The 18,115-nt window shown below is 29.8% G+C and overlaps 1 protein-coding gene across 1 annotated transcript in view; it reads right to left on the reverse strand.

Moving 5' to 3' along the window:
• Positions 1-17,767, reverse strand: part of LOC127702510 (PH domain leucine-rich repeat-containing protein phosphatase 2-like) — a 48,277-nt gene extending 30,510 nt beyond the window's left edge. Inside the window, exon 1 of the mRNA XM_052206724.1 lies at positions 17,562-17,767. Coding sequence (XP_052062684.1) covers positions 17,562-17,605 — 44 coding nt within the window. The 5' untranslated portion in view covers positions 17,606-17,767. The remainder of the gene's footprint in view (positions 1-17,561) is intronic.
• Positions 17,768-18,115: the final 348 nt, after the last annotated feature.

Consider the following 18,115-nt stretch of genomic DNA (forward strand, 5'->3'; position numbering starts at 1 on the left):
TCACCTGCCATCTGTCATAACACATTATAACTGTCCATTTCAACTATATAATTACAGGTCAAAATTGTCATTTTCACTTATGATGATAATCAGTTCTCAATAGAATTAGTATACAACTTCCATGCCTACACCTACATCATAATCGAATGGCCATTTACTCATTTAAAAATAAATAAAATTTTGTTGTCCCAATTTTACCAGCAGGACCATATGCCACATCCATTTCAACACATTGTACAATACAGGGCACACACTCACATTCTGATCATCTTCTGGACATTTGCTTAAGATATCTAGCTTTTAAATAGGGGGATAGCTGAGATTTAAAAAAAAATAATTAAAGACCAAACAGCCTATTCAGTTCTACCACTGATTTTTCCTTAAAATTTTGTGTGAAGGTATTTCATGTTTTGAGGAACAAAAAATGATAAAAAAAATTTGGGGTCACCGACTTAGTTTTGTCACTATAGCAACCTCAGTTTCGTGTTTTCCCGAATATTCACATGATATTTGCTTGTTATTTAAACTCTCAAAAAATCCCATTATATCAAACCTACAAGCATAATTCTTGTTTCATGTTAAACAGTAGATTTGTGTCTATCAAATACAGGTTCAAGAGTTTAAGACTCTTACTGTTTTGATCTTAAAAAATATGATTTATTTCATTCCCGCCAAAAATAAAACGCAAGAATGAAAAACGTTTCAAGTATTCAAAAATATCTACCAGTGATTTTTTCATAAAAATTTCAAGAAGGAAAGTGCCATGTGTACTCTTCAAAATAAAGCAAAAAAATGTATATGTCACCGACCTTTCAAAAAAGTTATGATTAATTTCATGTTTTATCTCGTTCGTTTTGAAGAAAAGAGTTGTCTTTCTTCAGAACATTGAATCTGACGTCATAGTACAAGTTTTCCTTGCTGGCGTACTGTTTGAAAATAATTGCAAATTGGACGTTTGAAACCCACATTTAAATTTTCAAGAATCAAGAATAACAACTATATTTACCTACTTTATTATCCGGTAATACAAGAGATCACATGTATGTATCAGTATCAGATTTCATGATGTTGTTGCCGCACAAAATTAACCTTCAGAAACACCATCCGTCGGAATGAAATTTTTTTCGAAATAACCTTTTACGACGATTTAGAAAGGAAAGTCTGTTTTTGTCCTCTCCCTCTCATTAGCAAAATCATTGAAAATAAAAAGAGAAATGAAAGATGACAATGGCTAACTTATAGACTATTTGACTATATTAGACTAGATGTGTGGGTTTTTTTGTCACGCCAATTTCAGAACTTCGCCGTAGTGCACTCTTTCGCTACTGTTGACAGACGGACAGACTTCTTTATACCATTATGTGTCCAGACTAAGACGAGCATATACAAATTATTCCATCTAGTTTGTGGATTCATTATTTCTGAATATTTAAAATATAAGAAAATTAAAATTATAGGTATAATATATGAATTAAAGTTTTTGATTCTAAAACGTTTTACATCCATTTAACCTATCATAAAATACGATCCCCGTTATTACTACCTCACATGTTTTGAATAAACGAGACAGTAAATATAAAATACAAATAAGTTTTTAATTCAAAAATTGGTTTAGAATCTAAGAAATAATTTTCCGTTGAAAACTATAAAGTATTTCTCAAAACAGGATGAAATATATTATGAATCTAAATAGCTCATTTTGGAAATTAAAACAACGACAAGGTTGTATGAATAGATTGCCGGCATTGAAAATCGAAATTTGTTTTCAATCTTTCCGGTCTTTGTAGCTTTTTGAAAGTGAGAAATTTTATGTTGGATTTTATTCTTGAAGCAATTGTTTTTTGTCATAAGTTAAATTTACAACAAGTTTAGTTTTCAAAACCGTAAATTTTTATTTTAATTCACATTCACTGAGTATATTAATTTCTTATATTTTTTGCCTTAAGCTTCTGTGAGATCAGGTGAAATCTTTACCATTTCTTCTTGAGACAATTTGAAATGAAACAAATGACAAAAGACAATGAACCTTTATCATTTTTATTTTTACTATAAGATTTTGTCAATTAAGCAGTACAGATAAAATTTAACTTCATTGCAAGATCACCATTATTTTACGAGAATCTTAAAGAAATAAGTTAATCTCAACATGCATACGTTGCCAGTATATTGAAACTTCTAGAAAGTATTGTTTATCGGCCTAACCTTCTGAAAACTCAGTTTTGAAAATCACATATTAAGTTAAAATTCTAAGCGTAAGTCATATAAAAAAAATTTCGATCTTTAATTTGCGCCGATTTGATTCTTTCATTAGCATCTATTTTATTTTTTTTATCACTAGCCCCGATACTTTATTTGCTATACGATACTTTATTTGCTATACGATACTTTATTTGCTATACGAGTAAATACATGTACATGTATGTAAACCTAGAATGTATATTGCATGGTAATATATGGATATAAATAGTGTTCCCTTATGTTTAAGATAATTTTGATAATATTGTTCGAGAACTTCGTTTTGACATGAGAAAGAAAAGATGGACTTCGTTATTGGCAAGTACAACAAGTATAGAAAAGATAAAATGACAAGAAAGGAATATATTAGATGTGTGGCATATAAATTCTCGGCAAGATAATAATTCATTGTACTAGTATTACATTTTTATGGATTTTATTGTGGTGCTTTGAAATGCTGTAAATAGAATTTTACTCCCTGATTTTAGTGGATGTAAACAGAGTGCACAAATATCTTTTAGATTGACTTGTCCTGCTCGAAATTCTACTCCCACCTCCCCTTTGTGAACAGGGGACAACAGTTTTATACATGTTATAATTGACAATTCATAACATATGTACAACTGGCTAACGGAAGAGGTTTATATGATAAATAAAAAAATAACTTTCACCTATAATTTACCTGTACACAATCGGCACAAATGAAAGACAAAATCGGCGCAAGTGAAAGAAAAAAAGTGAAATGCAGATCGGCGCAAATGCAAAAAGCCGAGTTCAAAATTTATATTTTTATTATTATTTTTATTAGAACGGAGGTTACAGATAGTGTAGTATCTTTTGTGTCCATTTGTGTTTAATTTCCACTAGGTATCAGTGCGACGCTTAATTCCACTTTTCTTGGAAGACATAGTTTTAAGCGTACACCATGTTGGAATCCATGAAAAACGAGAAATAGGACATTATAATTTGACTTTTTTTTCATGGCTAGATACAACGTCATAGAGCTTTTATGTCACTACCAAGTTGCGTTAGTTGATGCGCATCAACAATAGGCTGTTTGGTCTTTAACACTTTCATATTTTCATGTGCCTTCCCCAAGTTAGAAACCTTTTAAGTAGTTTTTGTATGCCATATCTTAATGTTTTTTGTTGTTTGGACACATTAGTGTAGATGGCTGATCTTTGATAGTTTATGTTTAATCATGTATTCACAACTTTGATAGTTTAGGAGGATTTAAACTTGATATATTTTCCCCTATACAAGAACATTTGCTGATGAAAAAGTCCTTAGATTATATTAGTCCATCTAATTTCATGATCGGGTGGACCCAAATAGACCAATTTCGAGTTCTTTTTTATAGCTAGCTATAAAACCAGCTTTAATCCACTATTTTCTACATAAGGAAATGCCTGTACCAAGTCAGGAATATGTCAGGACAATGTTTTCCATTCGTTTGATGTGTATGAGCTTTTGATTTTGCCATTTTGCCCATCTGATTTGAATTTTCCTTAGAGTTCAGTATTTCTGTTATTTTAATTTTTTTCATGAATGAGGGACTACCTTTTTGACTTAATAGCATAAGCATCATGACATCTGAAATTAATGGGGAAACACAACAAAGTGAAAGCTAAAGAGACAAACTGTCTACCAAAGATTAAAGGATGTGTAAACATCTAAAGGTCACCATAGTGCCTTCAACAATGAGTAAAACTTATAAATAGTAATCTACAAAAGGCACCAGGATTACATAATGTGAAACAATTCAAAATAAAAAAAAATGTCCTGCAGTATATGATAATATCTGTTTTGTCTGCTATCTGCCTTACTTCTACACCAATTCCTTACTCAAAGAGTGTCAAAGTATTCTACAAGGATCATCGTCAATTAAACTGATTATTTTTAAAAGACTTGGTCTAAAAAGGAACCATCAATTATAAAACCTGGCATTGACTTCACTTCTGCAGTTGACAAAATTTGTTCCTTTTACTATGACCCACATCTTGGTTTTTTAAAAAAGAAGAGCGTACCAAAATCTCAAGGTAATAGTTTCTATAGAATAGATAAAATTGAAGACAAGTGCAAAATTTAAACACCTGTGTTACAAAGTAAAAATACAAAAGCATTCTTATCATTTAAATTGCATAACAAAAAATGTTCTTTAAATTTATGGGTTTATAATGGACTTTACATAATGAAAATTTCAGTGACAGTTCACTAACATAAGTACAATGCATGACTCAATAGTACAAATAACTAGAGTCTACCCGTGGTTACATCCTGTTAAACACCACCCAATTACTCATCTAATGCCGTTTTATCTTCTTCCTATTTCAGTACAGTAACTGTACATCCAAGTTTATCATGATATCTACTCATTTTGTTAAAAGGTTTTAAGCATAAGTATATTAGGGAACAGCCTGAAGCATTCTCCTTATTGGGTTTGTGGATCATTTTGACAGAAATTCATCCTTACTATCAAATCAAATGCTATACTTAACGTTTAAAATATTTCACCCCACATAAAGAGTTTAATAAGGTGCAGCATGATATGACTACAGCATGCCAAAAAAAAAGAAAATTGATAAAATTTCAAATATAGAAATAAGAATATGTGGTATATGATTACCAATGAGACAACTATCCACCAGAGGCCAAAAGATGAGGATGAAAACAACTAGAGGTTATCATAGTGCCTTCAACAATAAGCTAAACCCATACCATATAGTCAGCTGTAATAGACACCAACATGTCAATCAGTCAATAGTAGAAGCTGTTTATAGTGTTATGCTTGATACAGTACTGAAGTGGACAAAATAATATGGTGTGGACATCAGGTAGCATGCTTAGAACAGCCCTCTAAATCTTTAAAATGATAATAGCTTTATTTCTATTCATGAGAACACTATATGGTAAAGTTTCATAATATCAAGTCATTCACAACTAGAACCAAATGAAAAGAAAAATTGTATATAGACAGACAACAACAAGAACAATGACACACCCATAATAAGTTTTTCAGTCATATTTAAGTCTAAAACATTCATCTCCCCTATCATGTTAGTATTTAAACACTTCTTTTTCTAAAATATCTTGCCTCATATATCACAGTTACATGACACTTTTAATATCATACTGTTAAGTGAAATGCATTGAAATATGCAAGCATCATTTTTTTAAAGATTTTATCACAATGACTCAAGAAGATGCATTAAAACAGAGAAACCTGATCCTTTTAAAAATACTTTTTATTTTGTGTATTAACTCAAAAAGAAAATTAATGTGCTGTGTCCTGTCGCATATACTCAATTTCCTCCTCTTCAAACATGTAAGATAATCAAATATTTGAAAAAATATTAAATGAATTGTTAAAACTTTCAACTACCTTCCTATAACAATGATGCCATATTCTTTAGAATTCAGAGGTTATTTTTACAATAAATCTGATGACTAAAAACAATTGCAAGTTATACTGTTTTCTTCATGATTTACAAAAATAATTTCTGAAAGGTTTTTCGAGAAAAAAAATAAGTTCGAGCGATTACATTTTGCTTTATACATTCCTACACTTTAACTTTTTCTGTATTCTTTATCAAATCTTTTGATCAAAGGTTCATTAAAGTTTGATTGAAAAGATATTTATAGTCCAACACTCTCACACAGCAGACTTGTCAACTCTGCTGAACTTTGTAAGTAGATTTATAAACAAAGACAACAACTAACCAGATTAAATCTAGGCAAGGTAACTTTTGATTTTATAATCGGTTTTAATATTATTTATTTTTAAATGTAACATATAAGGTTGTGAAAAGATTAATTTCACTAAACTTAAATCATTTAAATAATCTATATATATGACATTTTTGGTTATTCAAACAAAGAGAGATAACTCTGACTGCTTTATAGAATTTAATTATTTAAACATCCTTTCAGCTTATATATCCTGTAATCATATATATATGTTGATGAGTAGCTTCCTTTTGAAAAAGTTTTGTTGTACAACTTGGTAGTTAGGGATGATCTAAGTAACAAAAGATAACTTATAGAGATAAGAGATTGGTAAATTGCATGAACAGGCATTTGTCTTAATACTGTAGGCTGACCTCTAGATGTAGATTTTGATGGTCAATGGGTTGTTGTGTCATTGACATTTACCATGATCTCCTTTAATTCATAGTTGTAATGTTGACGTGGATGAAAAAGTCTGAAATTGATAGGGGTCAGTGTAACTACACTCATGGAATGAAAGTATACTTGAAAATCTCTGTTAAGATTCTGGGTCTTCCTTCATCTTGCATAGTAAAATAGCAGTAAATACCTATATTTTTTCAGGCAGAAATACAACTTAGATGTAAGAATTTTCATTTCAACGGAGGAAATTATGAAATTTTTCGTCTTATTGCAACTGATTGTACAAATGCAGAATATTTTTTTGATTGATAGAAAAAAAAAATAGTAGAGATAACTTTTATACAGGAAAGTACAGTATGTTTGCTATGTTGTATTAGAGCAAGAAGAAACTATGTTTAATTTTCTAAAAGCAATCTATAAGAGCTATCATCTTAGATTTTATTTCAAAATATGTCACTTTGTATTCATACTGTTTTCATATCATGTTAACAGTACAGGTTTCAAAAAGTATCTAATCTATATTTGGACTCTTTGTTTCAATGTTAATTTCTTGTTTAAGACCTAATGCAGCAATAACCTGTCAACTAATGGGAAGTTGCATGAATAGATATAAGAAGATGTGGTATGAGTGCCTATGAGACAACTCTCCATCCAAGTCACAATTTGTAAAAGTAAACCATTATAGGTCAAAATACAGCCTTCAACACGGAGCCTTGGCTCTCACTGAACAGCAAGCTATAAAGGGCCCCAAAAATGACTAGTGAAAAACCATTCAAACAGGAAAACCAACCATCTAATCTATATAAAAAACGAGAAACAAGCAACACATGAATCACATCAACAAACGACAATCACTGAACATCAGGTATATCTCACATTGGAATCCTCAATTGAATGAGAGTTATCTTTCATAAGACCTTGACGGATTAAACCAACATGCAGTATTTTATCTAAATAGTTGAAGATTATATATGATAAAGGGGAATAACTCCAATAACAATTAACAACATCTGTATATCATGACAAAAAATCCTCCAAAATATTATACATACTCCTGTAAGTAGAGGCCATTAAAAAGGGATACATTAGTTTGTGGAAAAGAATAAAGGGGCATAACTTTAAAACCTCCTGTTAAAATGTTTACATATTTGAATAACAAAGGCTGCTAAAGGTGATCATCTGTACATTATATGTTCAAATATTGTAACCATGTCTAAGAGAACCTTATCAGAAACACAATCAAAAGCATAAGAAAGGACAGACACTATTTTTATGTCCCTTAATAGATTGAAAAGGATAAAAAATGTGTTAAAATTTGATTGAAAAAGCAACTGAGTTCATAGCAATAATACAATGCTTCAAAGTAAGGAAACTGTGAGAGGTTTAGCTAGCTATAAAACCAGGTTTAATCCACCATTTTCTACATAAAGAAATGCCTGTACCAAGTCAGGAATATGACAGTTATTTTCCATTCGTTTGATGCGTTTGAGCTTTTGATTTTGCCATTTTTTAAAGGACTTTCCGTTTTGAATTTCCCTTGGAGTTGGATATTTTTGTTATTTTACTTGTTCCATTGTGACTTAATAGGTGGCTTATCAGTAAAAATAAAAGGAGATGGGGGTATACATCATTGAGTCCGTATCACAACAACAAAGTAACCAAGACATCTATAGGGTGGTACTACAATAGCATAGAACAACTCCCTTTTTTTCTATTATTATTGTTATAACTCAGGTGTCAACATTTATATTTAATTATAATTATAAAAATAATTTTAATTTTAATTTGAGCGTCACACAAAAGGTAAAGTTCAATAAAGGTCAGAAAGAGACTGAACTGTCATGTTTTATATCCTCAGGCAAAATCTGGGCTGCTGGAATGTGAAGTAAATGTAATTGAAAGAATACTTTAAACACTTTTTATAAACAATTTTGAACTTCTATCAAGTGTTATAATTATTTAGTGTTGGTATTTGTCATGGTACATTTGTACTGCTCAATAAACTTCACATCAAAGTAAATTAACAACATTATTACCTACAATTTTCTGGCAATAATTTACACAAATTGAAGAAACAAATACATTTATATAAAAATATAACCAATCTACTGTTAATATACTTTAAATTAACTTTACTCAACAAACAACATGTAAGGGAAGATAACTCAAATTTCCCTTTCACAGAGAACTTCATCCACAGGTATTTAAAATCAAATTGGATAAAAAATATATAACCTGGTGTATGATTGGGCATTCATAATACTAAGCTGAGACTACTATAACATAGTAGTCTCATCTTAGTATCATGAATCAGTACTAAGTTACCACTTGTTCAGAGCTGCTTCTATTATTTGTATGTAAACTTAAAACTAAAATAGGAAAACTTGAAAACTAAATTTGAATTTCACTGCCTTACTCTTATATTAAGTACTTTTTCATATACCATAGTATTCATAAACAGAGATCACTGTTACTCTGATAAAATTCACATTCTGTTCGAAGGTCAATGGGGTAATTGATCACCCATTAATCTCATAAAAAGAAAACCTTATTGAAATTAAAGCTTTTGTTTTAGAATATTTTGTCAATCATCTTATTTCTTGGAATGGTGGCACGCATGTTCAAATACAGATCGAATTATCAACCATAATTCTGAGGGTGGATCATAAATGTATTATCTAATCAGTTTAATAATAGTTTGTCCTTCACATTATTTCTCAGTCATTTTTTAGTTAGATTTTGATTAATTTCCTATTTTAAGTAGTAGATTTTTTTAAAACAATTATGGTCAGCAACCACAGAGAGAGAATCATATATAATATTATTTAACCAAGTTGTGGTCCATAGATGATCAGGGACAGTTTCAACTTGCTGTTACAGACCCAATCCTGTTCACTTTTACTCATATGACTTATCACTGGATCATTACTTACCATTAACAACATGAATGGTGACGTTATTGGAGCTGGAATTGCTTACTGGTGCTAAGTTCATTCTTGCTTTTATATTTATTTTCTTTTTTGGGGAGGGGGGGGTCATTGAACTCAATTTTGTGTTCTGTTTAGTGTTTTGTGAAATGTTGTTTGTCTTCAGTATTACTTTTTATATAAATATTTCATATTCTTATGGCAAGCAAATAAATAGGCAGAAATTTTGGAATTATTTTTAGCTCTCTATAGCCATATTGATAATTATTTGTATTCACATGTGTATTATTTATTTTTATGAAAACATATGTACCACAATATTGAAAGTTAGTGATTGTTGTTGGTTGATAAAATATTTCATGCATATTCAAATTGATCTAAAAATACACCACAATTTATTAAGTACACATTCTGTTTCTTAATTCAATCAGAAATGGTATGACTGAATATTTAACCTGTCAATCCTGGTGTGAAAGGACAATTCTATTTTATAATTTGATTTTGATTAGTCCTTGTCTCAGGTGACCACAATTGGCATCTTATGGCTCAATGACCTTGGAGAAAAAAATACGGGAAAACTTAAATTATCATCATTCATTCCTGTCAAATTTGTATAACTATGTATTTATGTTCACAATTCATTCTGACAAAGCATTTTCATACTTCATCCTAAAAAAAGAATAACAATGTAAAGAAAAAAATTGAAATATATTTTATTTCAGGATTCCCTGGACATCCAATTTTTAATACCAAAATTTAACACAAAGAGGCTCAATTTGGTAAAATGTCAGTTTGACAAGCTTTAAGAAATGATTTGTCAAAACTAAATATCTTATATTATGGTCAATCAAAATCTTAATTAAAAACTGCAGATGATTATCTTTTAAAATTGTAATTAAATGTTCATATCAGTTATTTAATGCAAACAAAGTGTAATCAAAGATGATGAATTCTCAAAGCACAATTTGCACCGTGTCAATCAACAGTCTAAAGCAAATTAAGATTTAAACATACAATGAATTTAAAATACAATGTATGTCGAAATTTAAAAACTTCTTTTTTAAATTGCCACCAACATGAATAATATAAACTGAAACTGATCAGATATCTAAATTGATCCATATCGATCAGATACTGTGTGACGAGGAGATGGCCGCACACCGACTTAAAAATATTTCCCATTACAATTTAATAATAACAACATGTAATTAGATTTAATTAATTCGGAAGTAAACAAAGCTCCTGTGACACATATTTTAGTCCATGGTGTAGTATGTCTCATATCTGTGACAAGAGTAAATTATAAGGATTCAATTATTTTCAATAATTTTTTTTTTTTTTTATGGTATGTTTTTTTTTCACATTTCTACAAATGTTGACAAAATTAACCATCTGCCTGTTAATTGCAACATATCCAGCGTCAAGTACTATACACATTTTTTAATGTAAAAAAGAATATAAAGAAATCATAATTCACGAGAAAATCAGGAACATAATTTTGACTGTAAAACAGAATACAAAAGTTTACTGAAATGGACAAAAAATATGCTTGGAACATTGGCCAGCTAAAGACCCCCCACTTAGAGTTGTAGATTCAGATCTTAGATTATCTCCTTGGGACTTTCCAACAACATAGATTCAAACAGATCATCCCAAATACAATACGAGACACAAGGAGGTCAAGGACAATGGACAATATGACAAACAGAATGTTTGTCACATAATGCATCTGTATACAAGGTATGAAGCATCCAGGACTTACGCCTGGAATATAAAGCTTTATACAAATAGTTTATACAGTTGAAGCTGTCTATGCTACCAGACTTTAATCTGTATGTCTAGCAGCCTGCGACTTTTGTCACGGGCAAGACAAAAGCTAAAGAAACAAAGATAAACTTGGCAAAAGTATATCCATTTTATATGGTAAATTTAAATCCACACAATCAGAATCTGGTAGATAGTCATTCAATTGATAATCAAACCACATCTCCTTATTTTTAAACTTAAAATGCAGCTAAAGTAAAAAAGCAGATTCACTGCATGAAGCAGGTCCAAAAAAAGAAAATATATATAATACTGCTTTTTAATATCATTTTTAAGTCAAAACTTCATTTGCAAAATTGAAAATGTCTGAAAAATAAGGAGAGTTCTCTAGCTCATAAAAATTGCTGTTCCTTTGACATATGGTTTAGTATGACATATGGTTTATTATGACATATGGTTTATTATGACATGTGGTTTAGTATGACATGTGGTTTATTGTGACATGTGGTTTAGTATGACATATGGTTTAGTATGACATATGGTTTAGTATGACATATGGTTTAGTATGACATATGGTTTAGTATGACATATGGTTTAGTATGACACATGGTTTATTATGACATATGGTTTATTATGACACATGGTTTATTATGACACATGGTTTATTATGACATATGGTTTATTATGACACATGGTTTAGTATGACATATGGTTTATTATGACACATGGTTTAGTATGACATATGGTTTATTATGACATATGGTTTATTATGACATATGGTTTATTATGACACATTTTGGGAATGTTGCTTTGTTTCCATTCACCTGATGTATATTTTTTCATCCTAATACATGAAGTGGTCTATTAACAAAAACAACATGGAACTGTGAATAAAAATATTATGATAAGTAATCATAGCTTAATACTAAGGAAAATCAACAGAACATGAACATATCTGAGTAAATAATGAAAATCCTTAAAATATACATTTCATGACAGATGTATCTCCATTTTACTTTATTTAAATGGAAAAGATGGGAAATAGTTTATTACTTTATGACACAAAATCCTTACATTTTTTTTAACAAAAATAAAGCAAAGGAATAGAGATTTATTTCTGTTGTTCACTTCAAATTCACAGTCTTAAGCTTGAAGGAAAATCAGAATTCTTTGCTGGAAATTGATAATGCAACATTTATGCACTGAAGTTTTTAAAAACTTGTTCATTTATCAATAAAATTAACATATAGTGTTGAAAGGCTTGAATAAATTAATCATTTTTGCAATTTTAGGGGCCAAATAATGGCTCAGATCATATCTCATCCCTTGGCTTATATATCAAAATATAAGAGAGAACACCTCAAAAAAGGGAACGTTTTTACAGCATCCACAAAGCAAGACAGACAAAAAAATGGTCATGATTGTTGATAAGACAGCAGGACCTAGTAGGTCGCTAATAACTGTGGTATCCAAGGTCAAAATCAAATCTGCCACATCACCTTAGCTTTTGTTAGTAAAAAGTTAAACTGAATAGCTGTTGTGTCTTATGTTAAGAGTCAGATAATTGGAAATCATCCCCAAATCTATGGTGCCACGACTCATGTAGCTACTGAAGATTCAGCTAATTAAAACGAGCGACCATTTAAGAAATTTATATTTAATGAAGCAATGGTGTAGCAATTAATGACACAATTTGTTCAGATTTCAATTGAAACCAAAGAAATAATAAGCATGAAACCATATATATTTCAGGAGTACATTTGACTAGCTCTTTATGACCATAATTGAATTACTTAATTAGCTTAAAAAACAAAATCTGTTACAATAAATAAAACATTATAAATCAAGGCTTACCCAAGAGTGCCAAAGTTATAGAATGGAAGAGTTAAATAATTTTGATTCTACACCTTTGTTAAATCATTTTCTGTTTATTAAATGGACTATAATTCTTTATTGTAAAATAAGTGAATTCCAAAACTAATAAAAACAGACGGAATTCCACTTCAAGACTAAATGACAACTATTTACAAATATTTTCTTAACAATTTTTGATGACCTTAATTCAAAAGTAAAAGTTGGTTCAATTTCAGATTTAATTGAAATTTTGAAGTTTTAATTTCACCTTTAGTCAAACAATTCTCTGTGTTTGATTAGAACCAATGGTTAATTGATTTTGAAAAGACCTTGTACAAAAGTAATTTTCAAGTTCTAGTGATAAATGAGGTTCAGACATGCAAGTTTTCCATCACTGTTTAATTACCACATCCTTTGTGAAAAAAATGTCTTATATTTGAAGTTATTTTAGATTTTTATGACTTTCATTACAGGGGTATTTCTTTATACAATGAAGAAAAAAAAGGGATAATTTCAGGATTCTGATTAATGTGTGCACTAACCAATATGTTCATCTTCTGTTAAAACCTTGTAGAAAATAATTCTTTTTAATTCCATCAAATTACATGGAAGCACATTGTGTTCTTCTCACATCCTTCATGAAATAAACTTGAAATATATTTACAACTTTTATAGACTACAAACGATTCAGAGCTTGACACAATGTATGGACATCTGTCTATTGTTGATGACTGAATGTTGCCCTCTAGATTTCTTTTTCATTATTTTTGTTGTAGGGTTTCTGTCTGATTGACATTCACTGCATATCTTTTTAACTTTACCAGTGTAACTCTGCAAATCTAGCTTTCAATGACAGATTCCAAAAGTAGGAAGTGATTTCAACTTTTTTGTACAAAAACCATTAGTAGACCAAGCCCTCCCTCCCCCTCTTTTCTGGATCTTACCCTTACTTGTATATATAATAATAAAAATTGACAGGCCCTATTTATCAACTTATCTTATCCTTCAAAATCACTTTATTGAATTTGAAATCAATTTCAGATCTAAATCAAAAGGCTAATGTTTTAGTAGTGGGATAATAAAATGTTTTCTTTTGTATTTCTAGCTTACTTGCAGGAATTGGAAAAGGAACATGCATTTTGATTGCCACAGTAATTACAGTCTGGTTAATAAAATCGTGCCCCCTTTTTTTACAGAAAAAAAGGGGAGGGGGGGTTGTATTTGCATGAAGAGGCATACTGTTTTAATCAATAATAACATTATCAAATAATATAATTAAAAATATCAAGAAAACATTTATGTTCATCAGAGTAACATTCCATAACTTTGCAAAACAAGAATTTTCATGTTTTGGTATTTTCCGTGAGATGAAATCATCAAACAATTTGCTACTGAAAAAAACACCTCACAGTGATCAACAATAACATGCCATTGTGTTTTAAATTGATAAATAAACAAACAAAATCGGATTTGGTGTTGAATCCTTTACTCGTTGTTTACTTTAGATCTAAATTTCTTCTGCTCCAATGGAAATTAAATATTATAAAATTTAAACAGACAAAAATTTTGATGTAATGGATAATTAAAAGATTACCTGACCTTTGATCATTAGATGGTCGGGAGCATCAAAGAGGATGGCCCTTCAAAATATTTAAGTTTTAGACAGATTTTAAGCAGTTATGTTAAAAAAAATTTCTTTAAAGTGGTTTTAGTAAGGAACACTTTATGTCAAACTGGCATATTTCAATTTTAAAACTAAATAATATATATCAGCTAGATCTACTATAGAAATTACAGGCTGATGGGGCAATCAGACTAATGGGGATATTTTGCAACAGAAATATCTACAGAATGAAACTGTGACAAATACTAAGAGCAAACTGGAACATATTGGTGTTGTTGGGTTGTTGACTTGCTGTCTCATTGATGCATACCACACATCTCCTTCTATTCAAACCACAAATGTTTTTTTTTTCCCAAAAAATGTGAAATTTGAAGTGATATATCAAACATTAACATGTATGTCTTCTGAACTTAAATTCTGGTTTCAACCATGATTTAATCAGTGGCGGATCCAGAAATTTTCATAAGGGGGCCCACTGACTGCCTAAGAGGGGGCATGCTCCAGTCATGCTTCAGTGATTCCCTAAATAATCAACCAAATTTTTCCCATAAAAGGGGGCCCAGGCCCCCTGGAAAACCCTCTAAATCTGCCACTGCTAATTTGGCTTTGATGATTGATTGTATAAGGTCCAATTGTTACTAAGCATTCTCACTTCTCAAAAAACCAATCAATCACTAGGTTATCAAATCAAAATATTTCAAATTCAATTTAAGATTTTAAATCTTACAAGGGATCTACATTTTAAAACATACTGAATAATTGTCAAGAGATATAAAGGCAGTACAAAAATAAAAATTCTCAAGTATTTTTCAAACTTTCAATGACTGCTTATATCCATTTAATTTCAAATTATAGCCTTGTTGTAAAAGTAACAAAACTTTGAGTATTTGTATATTGACAATGTTTTCAAACATAAATAAAAATTTCTTGTAGTCATATAATATTACTAAGACAACTTTACATCTTTTTCTTTTAAATAAAAAGTGATTGAAACATATATTATGCAATAAGTGAACTCTACTTGTGAGAAATAGGTAGACTGAATAAATTTGCATAATTCACACAATTAAGTATTTATTCAGTTTGTCAACACTATGACAATTCCATGTCATCATAGTCTTAACACCAGCAAATCTATAAGAAATAGGAAAAACTTAACTGAAAATTTTGATTTAAGATTATATCTTAATTTTACCCAGACTAATGTACTTTTTATGGTAATTGTTCTTTTAATAAGATTTTGTATCATTCTTACACATCAAGCACTGTATCTCATAACATGTTCAAATATCATCTGCACTTTTAAATTTACATCCAGGCATGTATAAATTATTTATATACTTTATTACCTTGAATTTTACAGCTCATCAGTTACATAACAGCAGAGACATATATTGTATTATATGTCTCTGATGATAGTAATATAAACATATTGACAGGGAATGTCAATGGAGTTTGTAGAAACATTTCCCGAATTTAAAAAACAAACAAAAATATTCTCAAATAAGTGAACTGTTTTACATTAAATCATTTACCTTAGTCTTAACCAGAAGTTAAGTTCTTTATAAATGCATAAATCTATATGCTGGACAAACATGTCAAAATGAAACTTGCACTAATAACACTGTCCAAATATCCTGCAGAAACCATTAGCTAATTTATTTTAGAAATCAACCAGTCTGGATGAATAAGATGAAAATTCTATTTTTTGTAATCCAAACTGCTACTCAAAGTCAGAGGTTGACGGAAATAGTGAACGTCTGATGGTCAAACACAGTTACTTGTATTGAAGAATACAACAACCTCTGACAGATATGTTATACCTTATATATAAAAAAACACATAGCATTGGAAATGTAGGCATATCATTACTAACCAAATGTGAACAAGCAATCAACAAAAAATTGATCCAAGTAATAGCTCATCAACTGTAAGTGACTCAACAGCTCATAAACTATTGACACTAAAGAACTGATTCAGACCATCTTTTGAACAGCTTTCTATTAATACAATTGTAATATTAAATATTAAGAGTTAAAGCAGATATCATCATTTGACCCAAAGACCATTCAATTATTGCCCCAAAGCAGACAGTCCCATGGCAAATGTATTTCCTTGATCAACTGCTGTACCCACGGAACCTGGGTCTGTAATACAGTGCATTTATTGTAAACAATTTGAAATAAAATTGAGCTTTACATCTTAAAAGTCAACAACTTGCAGACCATCAGTAGTATTTTATAAGAAAATCAGTTAAAAAAGTACTTGTCTTTTTTGTTTTCAGAATTAGTTGGCTGATGGTTACTTATGTCCAGTGGCAAATAGCTCAGGAATATTTCATGACTTCTTCAGAGAGATGGTGTAATATGTTACAAATTTGTTATAAAAAGTAAAATAACAAAAATACCAAACTCCAAGGAAAATTCAAAATGGAAAGTCCCTTATCTGGACCTTTATCAGTTATAAGGACCTTTTTAATATTGTAAAAAGGTTGATCAATTGATTGATAGCTATTCAACGTCATGCAATTTGGAAAATGGCTTATTTCTATTTGCAATTACTGCAATTATTCTGTAGCAATCTATTATCAAAATATCTTTTAAAGAAATGAAAATGTGTCCGACCAGATGACAGAAAAAAATTGTTTAAAGGTTAAAAAAAAACACATCTCAAACAAATTGTCATTTAAAGAATTTTTATCAGTTTGTGTGTTATAAAACTATTGTTTTGGTTTTTAAAAAAATTAGCACAAATCAGGATACCACCCAAAAAGTTAAATATAAACTAATATTTACTTTCATTTGTAAATACACTGACAAGAGAAATCTTTGTAATTTAAACCTATATAATTTCCCCTTTAAATGCACATTAAAGTCAAATCATAACTTCTAATAAAAAGTCACAAATTCTTTTAAATCCAAGATCAAAATGATGTAATTTAAATCCTTCAATGAAAAAGAATACATGGGAAAATATTATACACTTCTTTTTTCACACAGTCAAAATAAAAGATGCTAAATTGTACTTACTTTTCACACTCTTCAACAAGCCGCATTTCTTCGGATGTCATCATAAACTCTTAAATATAAGTCTCTTTTAACAATCTTAATCCATCGCTTCATCCATATATCTCTATAAAGTTAAAACAGGATAATGTTATAAAGCATCTCCAAAAGGCTCTGAAGCGCAACCATAACTCAAACCGTAAAGAAACTGTAAAATTAGTTTAATTTAAAAGTCTGAATGATAAGTTTTATTTTGATCACATGATTACCATGCACAATAAAATATCAGACAGTCATTGGTTGACGTGTTTCTGCTGTCCCGTGCTAACTGTTTAGTTTAAATTTATAGGGTTTTATTTCAATGAAACATACAATTTAGTTTTAATTCAAAATACAGAAATTATTGACAATGCTTTTCTTGACAAATGAAGTTTGACCTCTAAACTTTCTTTCTTTCCCATGAATAAGTTTAAAGATTGTCACAGAATTGAGATTTTTCTGTGAATAATTCGAAAATAAATGAAATACAATTAGAAAAGCTTAAAAATTTGTTTGGTCAAATAAAAATAAACATGTAG

The sequence above is a fragment of the Mytilus californianus genome, unplaced genomic scaffold, assembly GCF_021869535.1.
Source record: "Mytilus californianus isolate M0D057914Y unplaced genomic scaffold, xbMytCali1.0.p SCAF_5, whole genome shotgun sequence".
NCBI lineage: Eukaryota > Metazoa > Mollusca > Bivalvia > Mytilida > Mytilidae > Mytilus > Mytilus californianus.